The 18,170-nt window shown below is 32.0% G+C and overlaps 1 protein-coding gene across 2 annotated transcripts in view; it reads left to right on the top strand.

The window, feature by feature from the left end:
• Positions 1-18,170, top strand: part of LOC139527996 (uncharacterized) — a 289,349-nt gene that overhangs the window by 243,928 nt on the left and 27,251 nt on the right. The window contains exons 23-31 of one of the 2 annotated variants that reach the window (XM_071323757.1): positions 300-537; positions 5,289-5,374; positions 5,955-6,003; positions 6,743-6,871; positions 10,187-10,423; positions 11,667-11,841; positions 12,328-12,442; positions 12,696-12,979; positions 15,103-15,184. The exons of the other annotated variant lie outside the window; for it this stretch is intronic. Of the exons in view, the coding sequence (XP_071179858.1) occupies positions 300-537; positions 5,289-5,374; positions 5,955-6,003; positions 6,743-6,871; positions 10,187-10,423; positions 11,667-11,841; positions 12,328-12,442; positions 12,696-12,979; positions 15,103-15,184 (1,395 nt within the window). The remainder of the gene's footprint in view (positions 1-299; positions 538-5,288; positions 5,375-5,954; positions 6,004-6,742; positions 6,872-10,186; positions 10,424-11,666; positions 11,842-12,327; positions 12,443-12,695; positions 12,980-15,102; positions 15,185-18,170) is intronic. 2 annotated transcript variants of the gene reach the window in all.

Below are 18,170 nucleotides of genomic sequence, written 5' to 3'. Positions count from 1 at the left end.
AAACATTACCTAAACATGTAAAAGATTGTCAGGAGCCTCTGGCCTTTGTTAGTCTTGTGTGTTTTCCCAATTTTCATTCTCAATTTTATCACCATTTAGTACTACACCTATAACTTAATATATAGAACAATATATATTCCCTTTGCCTTTATACGAAAATTACAAATAATCTCCTGACTTTGCAAACATGATTGGAAAAGGGTCAATACTGAAGACTTTATCATGGATTAAAGATTTGTCATTAATACATGTAATATGTTCTATACATGCAATATTCAGTAAATGGGTCTATTTTACAGATATTTCACAGAGCGTGCAACCCTGATTACAGGATTTATTTACGAGGCTTCTTCAAGCAACGATTTAGTTGAAAATGAGCTAGGTGAATCAGTGAATCATGCTGGTCGTCTATTGGTGAACCACGGGTACTTAGAAGATGCAATAAAAACAGAAAACAAGGCATTTCTTGACAATAAAACCGTCACAGATATTCTGAATAAAATGTGGTACGGAGAGGATAAACTTTTATTTCGTCAGGTATTTAATAAGCATGCATATTTTTAAATCTGGGAACGATAGTGCTCATTCTGAATATATACATGTCGGGTCCGGACGCTTTCGAAACTTTTTCATGCTATGCTCTTTATTTTAATGGAATATTTTCATTAAATGTTACAAATATTCATAAAGCACATTTCAAAAATAATCTAGAAATTTAGAAATTAATGGATCTAAAAATGCAACACTGTGATCACTGTGATTGAGCACAGGCATGTATCTATTTTGTAATTAGGGTTACCTAAAGTATGTCTGAACCAGTGACAACTCTGATGGATAAATCTGTTGTAGAATTGTCACTGGTTCAGACGTACTTATACATATAATTATTTCTGTAAATTAATGTATCTTGCATTAATTTCTAGGATTCTTTACAATAGATAATTCAGCTGATCTGTAACAATTCCATCTTCATGCCTTATATATCATGTACTGTATTACGACGCTTGATTAAAAATGACGAGTAAAGGTAACACCCGGCCACCGAAACTGTATTCGACGCTTGATTTAAAATGACGAGTAAAGATAACACCCGGCCACCGTGAGCTTAATTATTGTGAAGCCTAGGTGACCGAGTAGTCTAGCGTGTCGGATACAGTGCCAGGCGATTTGGTGTCAGATCGTTCATTGTTGGGCTGATGTTTAGACGATTTATATACACAGGACCATAAAAAGCACGTAATTTATCTAAATCATCCAAAGAATTGTTTACACTCCAAAAATTGTTCATATATTTTATTACATTAGTTCATGATAAACTCTTTAATAGTAGTTAATGAACTAGTTAAAAGCACTGAAAGATTAGTTGTAGAACACTCTGAATATTGTTGATATTCGCATTTCACATTTCGGATATATTTTCGAAATTAAGTGTCAGTATTTGTAAGCATTATGCAATGTAGTAGAATATCAAAATGTGACCGGAACAACCCTCTGACCTAACCATCCTATTTCGAAGTTACCTTCGTCTCTCTTTTGAAATGGTAGATCTTTCGTTTCTGTATGTGGGGTTTTCGAGAAATATCTAGATAACGTTTGGATAGAATGATAGTAAATTACGGAATTAACTCTACTTAATTGTTTGGTTTTAGTGCATTTCAATCAAATTATATCTATAAATACCAGAACAAGTTATAGAATCGAATGCTATTTCATGTACCATTATTCATTTTGAACATAAAGTGATGTAAACTTGAACGGGATCTTGATTGTCTAGTGTTTACCACTGTCTGATTCTTAGGCAAATTGACACTTAATAACAGGATAGGTACATTAAGTAATACTCTCATTTCTAGCATTAAAAGGGAAATTCATGTTCCCGCAAAGCGTTTTGCTTGTGCCGACAAAGCAGCAAACCATATGGTAGTGGAATGACGTATATACTACATGGAAGTCTTTAAGAATGAAATTATTCATTCAGCTAATGTCATGTGCTTCATAGAGAGTTAAATAGTGAATAAGCATTGCACGAACTCATCTCAGCGGAAGCCTCCTTCGAAAATTTAAAAATCCATTCTACGTATTGGCTTCCTAAACTAAACAAAAACCCGTTCGAATTGCGTTTCATCTCAGCTGCTAGTAAATGTTCTACGATCAATCTTTCACTGCTCTCAACCAGTGATGTTACTGCTTTTAAAGAATAGTTTATCATTTTTTTGTAATAAAGCATATTAAATAATGGAAATAACATTTTTTTAAGTATGAAACACGCAATGGATGTTTGGGATATAATACCTGCCTTCGATTGCCCGTTCAATTTCGGTTGACAGTTTTTTGATTTTCGACTCTTCACTTTACTTCCACACAAATTTATCAACAGCAGTTGTCTTTTTCAAAATAAATGGTCCTTTGAAAAATCGGATTATAGTATTTTTTGCATAGAGCTTTAATAGTCCAAAATTTTCTATTTTTAGTGGTGAAATGTACTCAAAAGAAAATAAGTTTAAATGAATCTAGTACTGATAGCATTAAGTGTCCTTTTCTAGATCGAAATATTTAAAATCTATGCCAAAATTAAGGGAGGATTTTACTTTCACGATTGTCAATTTTCCATTTTTGGACAGCCATTTGCTTTTTGTCTGTGCCTATTTCACATCTCTTTCGCTATGCCGGTGTTTGTAGTTGCCTTTTATTTTACAATGAACGTTATTTGTGTATAACTGGTAAATAATTAAATCGGGAATTATATTACAATAAATTATCTCAAACCTTTACATAATTCTTTTGAAGACAGAATGAATTGGTAAGGCAATTTTGCTGTACCTGAAGAATTCATATTTAAAACGTGACATCATATCCTCGATTCTTTGAATAAATGTATTCTTAAAGGTTTTCAACTTATCACAGTAGTAAAAGCTTTAAATTTAAATATAATTGTTGTTATCAGTACTAACACTGATTTCTTTTTTTTTAAATTAAAACATTACTTAATATATATTGCTATATATGTATAATTTTTCGAAAATAAGTTCCGACATATACATCCTATCGATACCGTTTACTAAAAGATTGGCATTGCTCAATAGCATGCGTTTCTCAAACTGTTTACGATGTCTTTACACTTAATCCGTTGGATGTATACTGATTGATACTTTGTTCAGGGAGAACATGATTTATTTATTCGTTGTAATAAGCTTTGAGAAAATCTCATTTCGGTGCTTTGTGTTTTTTAATTTTATTTTTGATGCTTTGTTTTTCGTACTGATCTTTTAAGTGATGCCAGTGGCAACTAATGTGTACAGTTTATTCTTATGTTGTGCCGTTCCACCAAATTCCCAGGTTAGGGGTATGATTCGAGCAATGTTTTACCTTGTCAAATTTTATATCTGCATGTGCCAAAAAAGGAACAAAAGTAGCTGTCGATGGTTCATTTCTATTATATTTGTTTTTCATAAATTCTTTTGTAATAAATTAGGATGTTAGTTTTCTTGTTCTTCATGTCGGGGCCTTTATATACGACAATACGGCATGTTTTTTTTTTTTATTGTTGACGGTTGAACAATATCTTATTATTTCGCACTAACGCCTCAATTTAACTCTCGTAATACACAAAAATTCAGCCATTACAGCAACAAAAATCATATTAATTGAATAATGACAAAAATAGCAGAGGTGGAAAGAAACAACTTTCCAACTAACAAAAATATCCTAGTATACATTATTCTTAAGATGCCAGCTAAAGCGCGCATCTTGATGAAGGATATTCTCACCACGTTGAAGATCCATTTATAAACTTGGGCTGCTTTCTCCTCTTTGTCGGATTGTTTTTCTTTTCATATCAATTCTATATCTGCTTCCAATGATAAAATAAGAGGAGGTATGCGGGCATGAATTTCCGATAAATTGTTTGATATGAATAACTAGTTAACAAGTCAAAAGCTGGCTCATTTACGCGATCTCGTGTTGTCCACTTAATATCATTGGCCAATAGTTAGACAGATGAAATTCACTTACGTATTGGTCCTTAATATAATTTTACTACACGTGAAAACGGGATATCTAATTTCAAATACATATATATATATATCGATTGATTCAGTATGACAAAGCTGACCTTCTGTTCAAAACATAACCATCATAAACTTACAGTATGAATAGATCCCTCTGTTTATAAATTTAAGCTATAGTAATCTACAGAATAAATATTCCCTGTTGTACTCAATTGTTCTATCAAGCTTTTTCCATTTGCAAGTAAAATTGGTTATCTCTATTTGATGGAGCCTCATACTCTTCAGAATTTTCGCTAATGATCCATCATCATAACGTTTTTGTTTGCCAAAAGTTGTCTTAGCCTTTAGTAGTTACTACTTAATCCGTTTGTTGAGTTTATCGGTCATCGGAGTTAGTGTGAACTTAGTTCCGAGTAATATATTGTGTTTTTCGTTTTTCCAGGAGTCTTAAAATGTTCCAATATTTTGCTTTGTGTATGTGTGTATGCAGGTGTGTGTGCATTCATCATCTTTTTTATGTATATATATGTGATTTTACCGAAGACTTTACATTGGATAGTTCGGAATGTATACGGACACATTCCCCAACGCCTTCAGTATTGAGTGTTTTTATTGTATAAGTTCAGGAATAAGGATTACAAATCAAAATTACCAGTGTACATGTACGGATTTTTGGATTGCGTTAAAACTTTTTAAAAGCCAATTGACACGGACAAGCCTTTTGTTTTTGCCAAAATATTTTCCAGCACGATAACTTTCATCTTATTCGTCAATAATTATTTTTTTCCATCATCGTTGAACAAATCTTTAGAATTATGAATTCATATAAGCTTATAAGACCAATATATCATATACATTTTTATAACATTTTGTTTGTAGTGCTGCGAGTTATACCTTGTCCGCCGGATGTCCTACAATTGATAATGACATGCATTTAGAATTTGACGAAAAGGACTATATTAACAAAACAAGGTTAAAGCAGATCCGATTCCTCATTGCCTCTCAACCTGAGACTAAAACTCTGAAATGTTCAAATATTTCATTTGAAAATATAACTGTAAACGTCATAAAAAAAGTCAGTATCGTGAAGATGTTTTGTGCACAAAGCATATTAGAACACTGAATTGTTTTTTTCAAGAGCCCTATAACACATTTTATTGCAGTGTTAATGTTTAACTTAATTGAATTAAACCAATCTTCATATTTTCTCACAAAATGAAACACCAATATAACTGTTTGCAATCTAACAAACATGCACTGTAGTTCATTACCTCTAAATAGGTTGGATTGTTCATCATGTTAGCCCTTATACACTTACTTGTGATGCCAGTATTGATGATCAACATAACAGCTCCTCCTCTTAAATGGTAAGTACTAAATACAATACTGTTACCAAGATATATCAATAGCAGTTCCCAAATGTAAATATCTTTATGATGTATTTTGAGTTCTCGGTTTGTCTATATGTTTGGTTCTTTTTTTTTTGCTTTTATCAGTTCTTCAATTTTATATTTGGATTTGGATAATAAAACATTTCAACTCTGATTATCATTTAAGTGACATTAGTTGCCAAAATGTGAATCTTCTGCAGTAATGTTAATGCTATTATATAACAATACAAATTAAATCGATGTACAGTGATTGCCACAATTTGCCGTCTTATTTTATTTCGACTTTAACTTGTCACTTAAAAATGTAAACAACTCGGTTTTTAAGTTGTCTTTCAAGCACCATACATGTTTACTCCACATACAACATGTATGCTGTCAAATGTAAGTGTCTTTTTTGACATATTGCATTTAAACATATATCAGTTTCACTGTGTAGTGTTTAGAAGTTGAATACAACGGGTTTTTTTCTCCTATGAAATCATTTTAAGCTGACTGGATCAAAAGATGGATGCTTAAACAAAGAAATAGAACATATATATCAGTTTGTTTCTTATAGGTTATACCAGAAATACAATCTTCCTTTTATGAAAGCCTTCATTCAGATGGTAAGAAACGTTTATTTCCATTTAAGATACACATGCTACACTATTATCTAAGTATATACTGAATGGAAATTGTGTGTAAGGGTATCCTTATATCAATTTACAACAATATACCGAATAGCTTTAAGAAGATTGATGTAAATTTTGATGAAAAAAAATCATATATCTTTTCTTCTCTTATATGTTGAATTATAATCAATCGAAATAGTAACTACATATAAATATTTTCTGAAATATTAAAACAAAAGAATATGCATACAGTGACTATGTGGAATGGGTTTTACTAATTTTTGACGGCCGTACGGTGATCTATATTGATTAATTTTTGTGTCATTTGGTCTCTTGTAGAGGGTTGTCTCATTCACAATCATACCATATCTTCTTATTAGATTACAAATATTGCATGGGAAGTGTGCATCCTTGGTTAAAAGCGTCTGCGTGCAGACCGTTTATATTCCGTATTAGTTTAGTAGGGAGACGGGGCTTATTTCAATACACGGTTAGTAGTGGTGTAGGCTTAATATCACAAGTTAAGTTGTCGGTAAGATAAATTCGTTACATAGTGAGTTAGTGACGAAACACGGTGTATATCGAGCACCCCATACGGAATTTACTGACTGTATATATACCGTATTAGGTCATTAGCACAATATATAACTGATAATATTATACGTTTATTAATATCAGATTATAAAGCATATCATTGTTAGTATTCATCAAAGACATTCTATTCATATTTTAGCTTGGATACTTGACTTTTCTGGTGGTATATGCAATGATATTGCTGTTCGGCGAACACAGATTATTAGTTAACATAAACATATTTACAGTTGCATGGATGATGAGCTTTTGCCTGAATGAAATTAAACAGGTATGAAAATGTAGTTGTATTGTTTGTTCACCTTTTTTTATGGTGGAGGGGGTATGCTTTTTTTTTTTGATAGTTCTATCCAAAATAACGTCTATTTTAACTTAAAAGTACACATTAGTATGTTACAATGAATGACCAAAAGGGTGTAATTACATGTATATAACTAACAAATATGTGGTGTCGTATGGCTGAAAACAATAGATCAAAATCAACTAATCTGATAAGTTGCAGATAATTTTTGATCTGGATGATTCATCAATAGAAATACAATGATACTGTTTTGCCTTTATAAAAGCATCTTTCTGCATCAATGTTGTTGGTTTTGATAACATATTTGAACATTAGAGTGAACATCGGAAATTATTTGATGTAGAAAGAGAAGACATATTTCATTCTTGCAATTCTTTTCTTACAGTTGGATAATAAAAGCTGATGATAGGTATACTGTTTTTGTTTCAGATTCTTGTTTAATATTGAGTCTGAATGTTGCTTATGAAAACAATTACGAAAGAAAAATATTACAAATAGTCCAAATGAAATAGCTGAGACATGCATTTTCATTACAGATAAGTTCTGTTACTACAATGTATGTTTGTAACATTTGTTAAATATGCCAAAAACAATGCGTGGAATTTCGTTTTATTTTTGATATTTTTACATATACGCTGGATTTTTTTATACAAAAAGGGTCGAATCGCTGCTATTTGACCACCATTCTCCAATTAAACCGTCTTGCCACTAATCAAATGTACGGAGGTACTTCGGTATGGCCATGATATCAACATGAACTATTTCTGCAGATTATCAGTTCATCAAATTGTTTATTGTGCTAAATTTAAGGCAGCAAGTATTTATTTTGTAGTCGATTAAAAAAAAACAAAAAAAAACCGTCATAAACAGTCAAGAAATAATGATCATATGCAATGCCACTAACGGATTATTTAAATTTGAAGCAGTAGCTGTTTACCGCTCTTCTAATATCTTTAAACCATTATGAAGATTCAACTCCTAGTAAATAACGAAAAACCCTAAAAGGCTCGAGAGATAGTGCGCCAACAGAATAAGCGTCTCCTTAAACGCATGAAACAACCGCCTTAATCCCCATTCGAAAAGTGTCCCAATGGGGAATATGCACAAATTAGAAGATGCATACATCTGTTGATTATAAATTTGTAAAGTACGAACAGCACGACCATAACGTAATAATTGAGATATGTAATCGCACAGAGTAGGTTACTGATTAGAAAAGAATTTTTTTTATGAAGTATTGTTTTAATACAGAAAAAGACACTTTTAAAGTAATATTTTGGTAAACTATAACCCATAACTATCTAATGTTAGACCAAAGCATACCAGATGTAGTAAGTGAAGAACAACAGTATAACTATAACATGTATAAACTTAATCAACAAGTCTCTCAAAGTCAAATAGACACCTATTAGAGCTTTCTTACAATTTGACGAAAGGTACGTATGCTTGACGAATCATACGTAAGACTCGTTTTAGGAATCCTTTATTTTTACATATTTAAATTATAGTCGTGGAACTTCAGACAATTATCGTGCATGCAACGACACTTATTAAATTGGATTTTTCTTGAGATATATTTATGATTTCGGGACGTACGGTAGGTTAGAATCTGATTATTGATACCACCAGGTCGGAGGAGATAACACTACAAAATATTTTAAATATAGAGTAGTCAGACGAAAAAAATGACTTAACCACCCCACTCTTCAATATTACAATGTTGCACTGTTTAACCTAAGAAGATGTCAAAGCAATTATAACCTAAGAAAATGTCAAAGCAAATACATTGTCTTCTTCCCTAACAGAAACACAAATACTTCCTTGATTCAAAATTTGCAACACTCAAAATAATAAAATGAAAATGTAGAAAAAAGATGATCTTCATACTATGCCATACACTGGTACTCGTTTCATAACCTTTGAATCATCGCCTCTCCCCCTGGTAATATTTATTGCGCCCCCCCCCCCCCCGGCCCCCAACAAAAAGGTGTATATATGATACACCAGAGCAATGGAACGGTTATTTTAGCGGATAACTGCGTTTTGCCTATAGTCCTGAACATTCATGAAATATAAGCCACTGGACGATAGATGACAACTTCGCGTCTATCTTCCAAACATGTGTACTCTTAAATCCTCATTATAGAATCCATATCTATATGGTGGAGAATTGTAGATTTATTTTCTTGATATAAAAAGTCTTTATTTCTAGATTTATTCAAAATTACTTTTTAAAAACATTGTAGCATCATTTTGAAGCAAATCTCGATATTCCACTTTAACAATTTGCTGAAAGAGTACTGCAACAAATAAAAATAAATATGAATCTTGTCGTTAAATTTAGACTAATTAACGGACTTCAATACTGTCATTGAAATGTTAATCGTGAAACTCGTGCTTAAAAAATTCCCGCGGAAATGTGTGTACTCGTGGTTTACGTAAGTAACGTATCGGAAGTAAGTGTATTTGACCCTATTTTTCTCTGTTTGATTATATTAAAATTGTGTATTATTTGCGATATTTTTTTTTTTTTTAATAAACTTGATTTAGAAAAGAATGCTGTTTTACTGGATAAAACAAAGACTCTTTTAACTGTTAATGTAGACATTAAATACGTGCTTCCTTTACGTTCGTTCGTACCTTTCGTCAATTTGTAAGAAAGCTCTATTAAGAACAATTGATTTATTGTGAATGTCTCTTTTTATCATATACATTATATTGACAATCAGAATATTATTACAGAATGATCATGCAGCATAGTCAAACTGGTTTTTGGTTTATATTTTCTACTCAAATCCATGTATATTACATCGATACACATTTAGAAGGATATATTAAAAATTAGTTGACACAATAATATTATTTGGCCATTTGATGTCATTACTTCGAACATCACTACTTAAGTATAAAACGACATACTCTTATCTCAAATATATCTTAAAGCATATGGGTGCTGATAATTTTTAAAGCAATTAATCATTTTTTCTTAATGTCCGATGTTCTGCTTTTTTCTGTTTGAGTTAAGGCATTTGACTAAAATATTTATGTCATACAAGTGAATGTATATGACAGTTCTTCTGTTGCAAATACACTTTGGCTATAATAAAATTTCAAATTTCTTACTTAAAGCATGTAAAGCATATGGGTGAGACGTACAAATCTTTTGTTTTTAATTTGCAACCTAAATGTTGATAGTACGGTTATAATTTATTTCATGTTTACCTAATTTTATTCATTCAAACATTGATTTATATTTGTTTATTTTTATCATTTTTTTCTTTATAGACAATTGTATCAGCTATAAGAAAAAGATTTAAAAGGTATATGTGTAATGCATGGAATGTTCTAGATTGGGCAGTGATGTTTGCATACGCAGGTGGATTGGGTACAAATTACCTATATCGAGAAGATGCGACCAACGTATTGTTCATCCTAACTTTCATTCTACTCAGCATTCGAATATTGAACATGTGTAGTATATCGGAATATCTTGGACCAAAACTTGTCATTATTAAAAAAATGGTAAGAATAGTTAAACATATTGACGGAAGAAACAATTGTGCACAATGCAACTAACAAAATAGCAAGTCTTGCTGCATGACGCCAAATCCAAAACTAATAGAAAAGAATGATTTAGAAATATTTCATAGCAGGCGTAGATTTGTTACATTTAACCAAGATTTGGGCATTTATATTCGATCCATTTATCCAGAGGGACAGCAATAATTTTGTCAACCATGAAATTCCTATACAAACCATACTGTAATGATCAAATGATGATTGTTCCGTTATACCTTCCATATCAAAATAGTATTACTATTACATCATTCAAACACAAATTACAAAAACTCCCATTTGACACCTAACACTGTTCTGTTAACCTGAGTACATGCATATGACGTCACCTTGTTTAGTTGCAAAAGACGAAAACATGAAATTTTACACCGAAATAATAACTGAGATAACCGCAATAAATGATGCGGGCTTTGCATGGAACAGCCGAGTTTGTGTATTAATGTGTTTGCGCTAGATATAGATATATTGTGAGTATACTGGTTGACGATATTAGGATGTCATATAAGAATAAATGTTAATATTTATGAAACAAAAATTACAAAAAAAAACGTTTATTACATACGAAAGATGCTGTGATTATCCTTGGACTTACAAATACAATCTGGACTATTTAAGAGACAGGCGAACGCATAAACAAAGTAATACTTCATCATTATGACAATCATTTCACTATTCAAAGTATATGGGTTATTGTAAATTTATTGTGATGAAGCTGAAAACAACACAATAAAGGATATTTGTTTTTAGAGTGTACATATGGAAAGGCGGAAGATAACACATGTATATTGAAACTCATAAATCGAAGACAAACTAAAAGCACCATGGCAAACAAACGACAAAAAATTCGTTTTATGTTGAAGTGAGTCAATTTAAATAAAATAAAGCAAAACCACAAAGATCAAATAATATTACTTCTTACAAGTCGTATTGCTAGAATAAATATATATATATATATATATATCAATATGTCAACAGGTTTGTTGGTTTACGACAGAGACGAATACGTTTTTTCTTGATTAAATATTATATTATTAAGATTTAATCAAAGTCAGTTCCAACAATATTATACACGAAGAAAAAAACAAACAAAAAATTATACCTTAATAACTAAATACTAGTATCGTACAAAATGGTTTCAGTGTGAATGTAAATAGATTTAATTGATAATTGTTTTTCACTTTTTTTTCAGTTTAAGGACACGTTTGCCTTTCTGATTATCTTATCAGTTATTATGATGAGCTATAATGTCTCACATCATTCCTTGCTTTACCCAAACTCTCCACTTAAATGGGAACAGATGGAAGAAGTAATGAATAATGGATTTTGGATGCTTTTTCAAGAGCTTAACCTAGAAAATGATTCAAGTGGGTTTACTATAAACTGTTTAGCTTATCTTTAAAGTGTGTGATTTGGGGTAAATGTATTTTGTCATTCAAGCTTTGACCATCATTCAAACTCCGTTTGCAAACGATATTTTTCTTGGTTTTTATTGCAAGCATCCGTTTTTCTGTGCTTTTTTTTTTGCCCTTCATAACTGCAAATAAGAATAGGAAAAACTTTTATAGAGGGAAATTGTATCGCCTTGAGTGTTTTCAAATTTTGGATTTCAATACTTGCAATATGACACACCATAGAAAGATAAATGATTTAAACTAAAAGAATATTTCTTGGCTTCTTACCTCATTTTTTTTGTCAAATACATGCATGTATTGCAGAATTCTTCGAAAACATCGTGTGTAAAATAATTATTTTACATTTCACCTGTTCGAAGTAACGCAATCTACTTGCTTTTTATGGTAGACAAAACAGGAACATGTAATAATTATTTTAATTATCTTAATATATTTCAGAAATTGACAATAAAACTCCTACGCCTTGGGGGGAACGCTATTCACCATATTTGAAAGCAGCCTATGGATTGATTGCAGTGATTATACTTTTAAATCTGCTCATAGCAATATACAGGTACGCTATAAAACAGTTAGGTTCAAGATGGTAAGGGTCTTTTGGTATATTATTTGTTTAATAGAACTTTAATCATATATTTGTTTTGAAAATCAAACCAACTCAGAGTGTTTTACTAGTGTTACACATACTTATTCTCTTTCTCCTAATTAATGTAATGTATTTTTTTTCATTATGATATGTTTATATGTGAACAACTCGTCATAAACCATGTGTATATAGTATGATGTTGATACTGAACATATTGTTTCAGTGATACATATCAAAAGGTGAACGATGAATGTAAGTTCCACTGGTCACAACTTCAGACTGATTTCCTTGAAGAATATAGCATAGAAACAATTTTCCCGATACATTTACAGTTACTTGCATTACCCATTTGTTTTGTTCACTTCGTTATTTGGTGTGCAAAGTATTGCTGCTTCAAGACAAGAGATCAAAGAATGAATAAAATCCAACACGGAGATCATCATGACTGTTTAAATTCTTCCGAGAGTGAAATGGACGAGTTGAAGAAAAATCCAATGTTTGTACGAGGTAAAAAAAAATGCAGATACTATTACGATCATATATCTTCATACTGTAAAAATTTGTTCAAAGAAAAGTTTCTTAGTGATAATTTCCATACCCGACCTTATGGAGATATAACGTTTATCATTTGATCTCAATTATGAAGAAATATGGCATATGCAATGTCAAAAAAAAATTAAACATGACAATTGGTATCGTTTTCAGTAAAGATGACACTATATCGAACTTTTTCTGAACTAAATCAGATTGATAACTACGTTTTGTTTTTCTAGTATTATTAAAGAGTAATGAGTTTGTTTTATTTTAAGTATTATCTAGGTATTACTTAAATACATGTAACAGTAGTATACGGCTGTTTAATAGTCATAATTTGATTAAGCAAAAGAAAAAAAGAAAAAAAAAAAAGAAAATAAGCATGTTAAGTTTTAATTTACTGTGTTACAGTAAAATTTCAGAAACTATTGAAAATTACCAAAATGAACATATTTTCATAATTTTCTGTTTACAAAACTTTGAATTTTTCGAAAAACTAAGGATTTTCTTACCCCAGGAGTAGATTACCTTAGCCGTATTTGGCACAACTTTTTGGAATTTTGGGTCCTCAATGCTCTTCAACTTTGTATTTATTTGGCTTTTTTAACTATTTTGATATGAGCGTCACTGATGAGTCTTGTGTAGACGAAACGCGCGTCTGGCGTATAAAATTATAATCCTGGTACTTTTGAAAACTATTTACACCACTGGGTCGATGCCACTGCTGGTGGACGTTTCGTCCCCGAGGGTATCACCAGCCCAGTAGTCAGCACTTCGGTGTTGACATGAATATCAATTATATGGTTATTTTCATAAATTTTCTGTTTACAAAACTTTGAATTTTTCGAAAAACTAAGGATTTTCTTACCCCAGGAGTAGATTACCTTAGCCGTATTTGGCACAACTTTTTGGAATTTTGGGTCCTCAATGCTCTTCAACTTTGTATTTATTTGGCTTTTTTAACTATTTTGATATGAGCGTCACTGATGAGTCTTGTGTAGACGAAACGCGCGTCTGGCGTATAAAATTATAATCCTGGTACTTTTGAAAACTATTTGCACCAGTTGATCCACAAATCCATAGATTATGTTCATTTGTGTAGACTCCCACCTTTTATATTCATTAATTTTGTAATATCGTATACATTATGATAAATACCAGGAGTAAGACGTTTTAACTACATATGGAAAAATAGTTCAATTTCTACAACAACAACAGTTTCCTCTATGTTTTTATATAGGAAACACAAACATATCAATACGGATGCATGATAAGATAAAACATATAAAGTTTAACCATGGCATTTAACAACCGTTTAGGCCACACAAATCAGAAAATCCATAAATCCGTAAAGTCGGCGTTGAAAGGTCTTGACATGAAAAATATGAAATAATTCAAATGAAAAAAACTTAAGATCTCATTTGGAAAAAAAACCCAACATTTGACGAAAAACAAATATGGCAGACATAAACCAATGACAAACACTGAACTTCATGCTCCTTACTTGGGACAGGCACATACAGAATTTGGCGGATTAAACATGTTTTTAGTGCTAAAACTTTGCCTTAATCTGATGTTACTGCACAACATAAGAACATACTATAAAAATCAATTGAAATGGGATTAACTCATGTGATCAAAATAATTTCGAGCAAACAGATTAAAAATGTTTGACCTTCTGATAAACTAGTCTACTAAAACCACAAATGCATACGCTTGTCTCCATTCAGTAACATTATGAATGGTTGTCTCATGTCAAAGTTATTAGCAGTTGGGTTTAATTATGTGGATATTTTGGTGTCTGTGACGGATTGATACAATTTATGATTTTTTTCACTGACAACTATTATAGACGGGATGTTTTAGAGGTTGCCATATGATTTACACATACGCTAATTTGTTTAGTCTGTAATGTAACGGTTTGTTCCTTTTGATTAGGTGTATCATTAAAGTTTACCTCAAACAGCCTTTCAATATTCCATGAATGTGTGTTACTTTTTTTTTAGACCTTTGTCTAACATATAGTCAAACCTTAAACTCAAATTAAAACAATGCCATACAACAAGTAAAATATAAAAGTTTCTTTTTTACCATAGTATTTTTGTACAACACAGACTATGATCTGAAACTTAAATCAACAGAAGAAGCAGAGAGAATTGCAGCTGCTAGGACAAAAGAGTAATTAAGTTATAGATTATGCAATCTTTCAGTAAAGTAAAAGTTATTGAACATTCTACGTTATCCGGTTAATGAAGCATCTTCGATGCATATTTGCTTTACTGTAGGCCATTCATTATTTAACCAGGCCATTGATTAGTTGCAAAGCTCGATATCAAGCTAACATTTATTCTTCAATATCAAAACATGTTTAAATATTGTCTAATTGCTACTAAAATATAACATCATTTTTTTTCTTAAAATAGTGTTCAACCATTGAAATATTTCTACAAACGTCACGTTTAAATGAATATGATGGAGACTTGTTAAAACTGCTTAGATGGTTTTAAAATTAGATCATCGCGGATAAGAGTAATGACGCGTATTAACTCTATTCCATATAGAATTACTTCGAAATACTACAAAGGCAGCAAAAACATTTCATTATTAACGAGTTAACTTTTTGGGGGGTAAAAAATTGACGTGGAAAAAAGTCAACAAAGATATGCATACTTTTTACTTCAGAATTCGACTTTATATTGTGAAATTTTAGTCTTCGGTGCATAGAGTTTCCGCTTTCTATTCAACTTTCAAAGGAGAACACACATTTTTGTTCATTGGTACTGTATATTCACTTCTAATAAAACATTGTATGATACCATTACTAAACACTTTATTACCATCAGAAGAAGGACCTTCAGACACTGTAAAAAACAAACAAAGCCTTGATGACACTCGGTTACTATAACGTCAATAAAGTGACGTCAAAGCCACATGTGTAAAGTTTCCCTAAATTTGGTTTAAACAACAGAAAGAACAAGCTTCGCTAAAAATATTATGCTATTGGATAAATAACTATTTTATACAGTTAATATTGAAATATGATTTTGGACGACCGTTAAACTCTATATTTTTGTCTGCGCACGTTCGAGTCAAATATTTAGAAGCGTGAGTTATTTCTTCATTCTTCAGACTTTACTGTTTTTATAGCTCATGATGCAAAACTGCAATGTTTTATTAAGGTTGCAATATAATAGGCGCAAATTTCGACTCATATTTGATTTTATGACCAATAAGACAATAAGATATACCTTATCCGTTAACTTTATTACTACCACTGGGTCGATGCCTCTGCTGGTGGACTATTAGTCCCCGAGGGTATCACCAGCCCAGTAGCCAGTACTTCGGTACTGGTATGAAAATACGGATTTTTTGTGTTATTAAAATTTGCTGTTACAAAATATTAGAAATTATTTTAAAGTAAGGAATGTATCTCCCTCATGCAAAGCTCTGATTCCTTTCACGGATTTGGCTATACTTTTTGGACCTTTTTGATTATAGTTCTTCATCTTTTATATAAGCTTTGGATTTCAAATATTTTGGCCACGAGCATCACTGAAGAGACGTGTATTGTCGAAATGCGCATCTGGTGCAAGAAAATTGGTACCGTTAATGTTATTACTACCACTGGGTCGATGCCTCTGCTGGTGGACTATTAATCCCCGAGGGTATCACCAGCCCAGTAGCCAGTACTTCGGTACTGGCATGAAAATACGGATTTTTTGTGTTATTAAAATTTGCTGTTACAAAATATTAGAAATTATTTTAAAGTAAGGAATGTATCTCCCTCATGCAAAGCTCTGATTCCTTTCACGGATTTGGCTATACTTTTTGGACATTTGGATTATAGCTCTTCATCTTTTATATTAGCTTTGGATTTCAAATATTTTGGCCACGAGCATCACTGAAGAGATATGTATTGTCGAAATGCGCATCTGGTGCAAGAAAATTGGTACCGTTAATTTTATTACTACCACTGGGTCGATGCCTCTGCTGGTGGACTATTAGTCCCCGAGGGTATCACCAGCCCAGTAGCCAGTACTTCGGTACTGGCATGAAAATACGGATTTTTTGTGTTATTAAAATTTGCTGTTACAAAATATTAGAAATTATTTTAAAGTAAGGAATGTATCTCCCTCATGCAAAGCTCTGATTCCTTTCACGGATTTGGCTATACTTTTTGGACCTTTTTGATTATAGCTCTTCATCTTTTATATAAGCTTTGGATTTCAAATATTTTGGCCACGAGTATCACTGAAGAGACGTGTATTGTCGAAATGCGCATCTGGTGCAAGAAAATTGGTACCGTTAATTTTATTACTACCACTGGGTCGATGCCTCTGCTGGTGGACTATTAATCCCCGAGGGTATCACCAGCCCAGTAGCCAGTACTTCGGTACTGGCATGAAAATACGGATTTTTTGTGTTATTAAAATTTGCTGTTACAAAATATTAGAAATTATTTCAAAGTAAGGAATGTATCTCCCTCATGTAAAGTTCTGATTCCTTTCACGGATTTGGCTATACTTTTTGGACCTTTTGGATTATAGCTCTTCATCTTTTATATTAGCTTTGGATTTCAAATATTTTGGCCACGAGCATCACTGAAGAGATATGTATTGTCGAAATGCGCATCTGGTGCAAGAAAATTGGTACCGTTAATTTTATTACTACCACTGGGTCGATGCCTCTGCTGGTGGACTATTAGTCCCCGAGGGTATCACCAGCCCAGTAGCCAGTACTTCGGTACTGGCATGAAAATACGGATTTTTTGTGTTATTAGAATTTGCTGTTACAAAATATTAGAAATTATTTTAAAGTAAGGAATGTATCTCCCTCATGCAAAGCTCTGATTCCTTTCACGGATTTGGCTATACTTTTTGGACCTTTTTGATTATAGCTCTTCATCTTTTATATAAGCTTTGGATTTCAAATATTTTGGCCACGAGTATCACTGAAGAGACGTGTATTGTCGAAATGCGCATCTGGTGCAAGAAAATTGGTACCGTTAATTTTATTACTACCACTGGGTCGATGCCTCTGCTGGTGGACTATTAATCCCCGAGGGTATCACCAGCCCAGTAGCCAGTACTTCGGTACTGGCATGAAAATACGGATTTTTTGTGTTATTAAAATTTGCTGTTACAAAATATTAGAAATTATTTTA

The sequence above is a fragment of the Mytilus edulis genome, chromosome 6 (genome assembly GCF_963676685.1).
Source record: "Mytilus edulis chromosome 6, xbMytEdul2.2, whole genome shotgun sequence".
In the NCBI taxonomy this organism is placed as follows: domain Eukaryota; kingdom Metazoa; phylum Mollusca; class Bivalvia; order Mytilida; family Mytilidae; genus Mytilus; species Mytilus edulis.
This window is presented reverse-complemented; position numbering and strand designations above follow the sequence as displayed.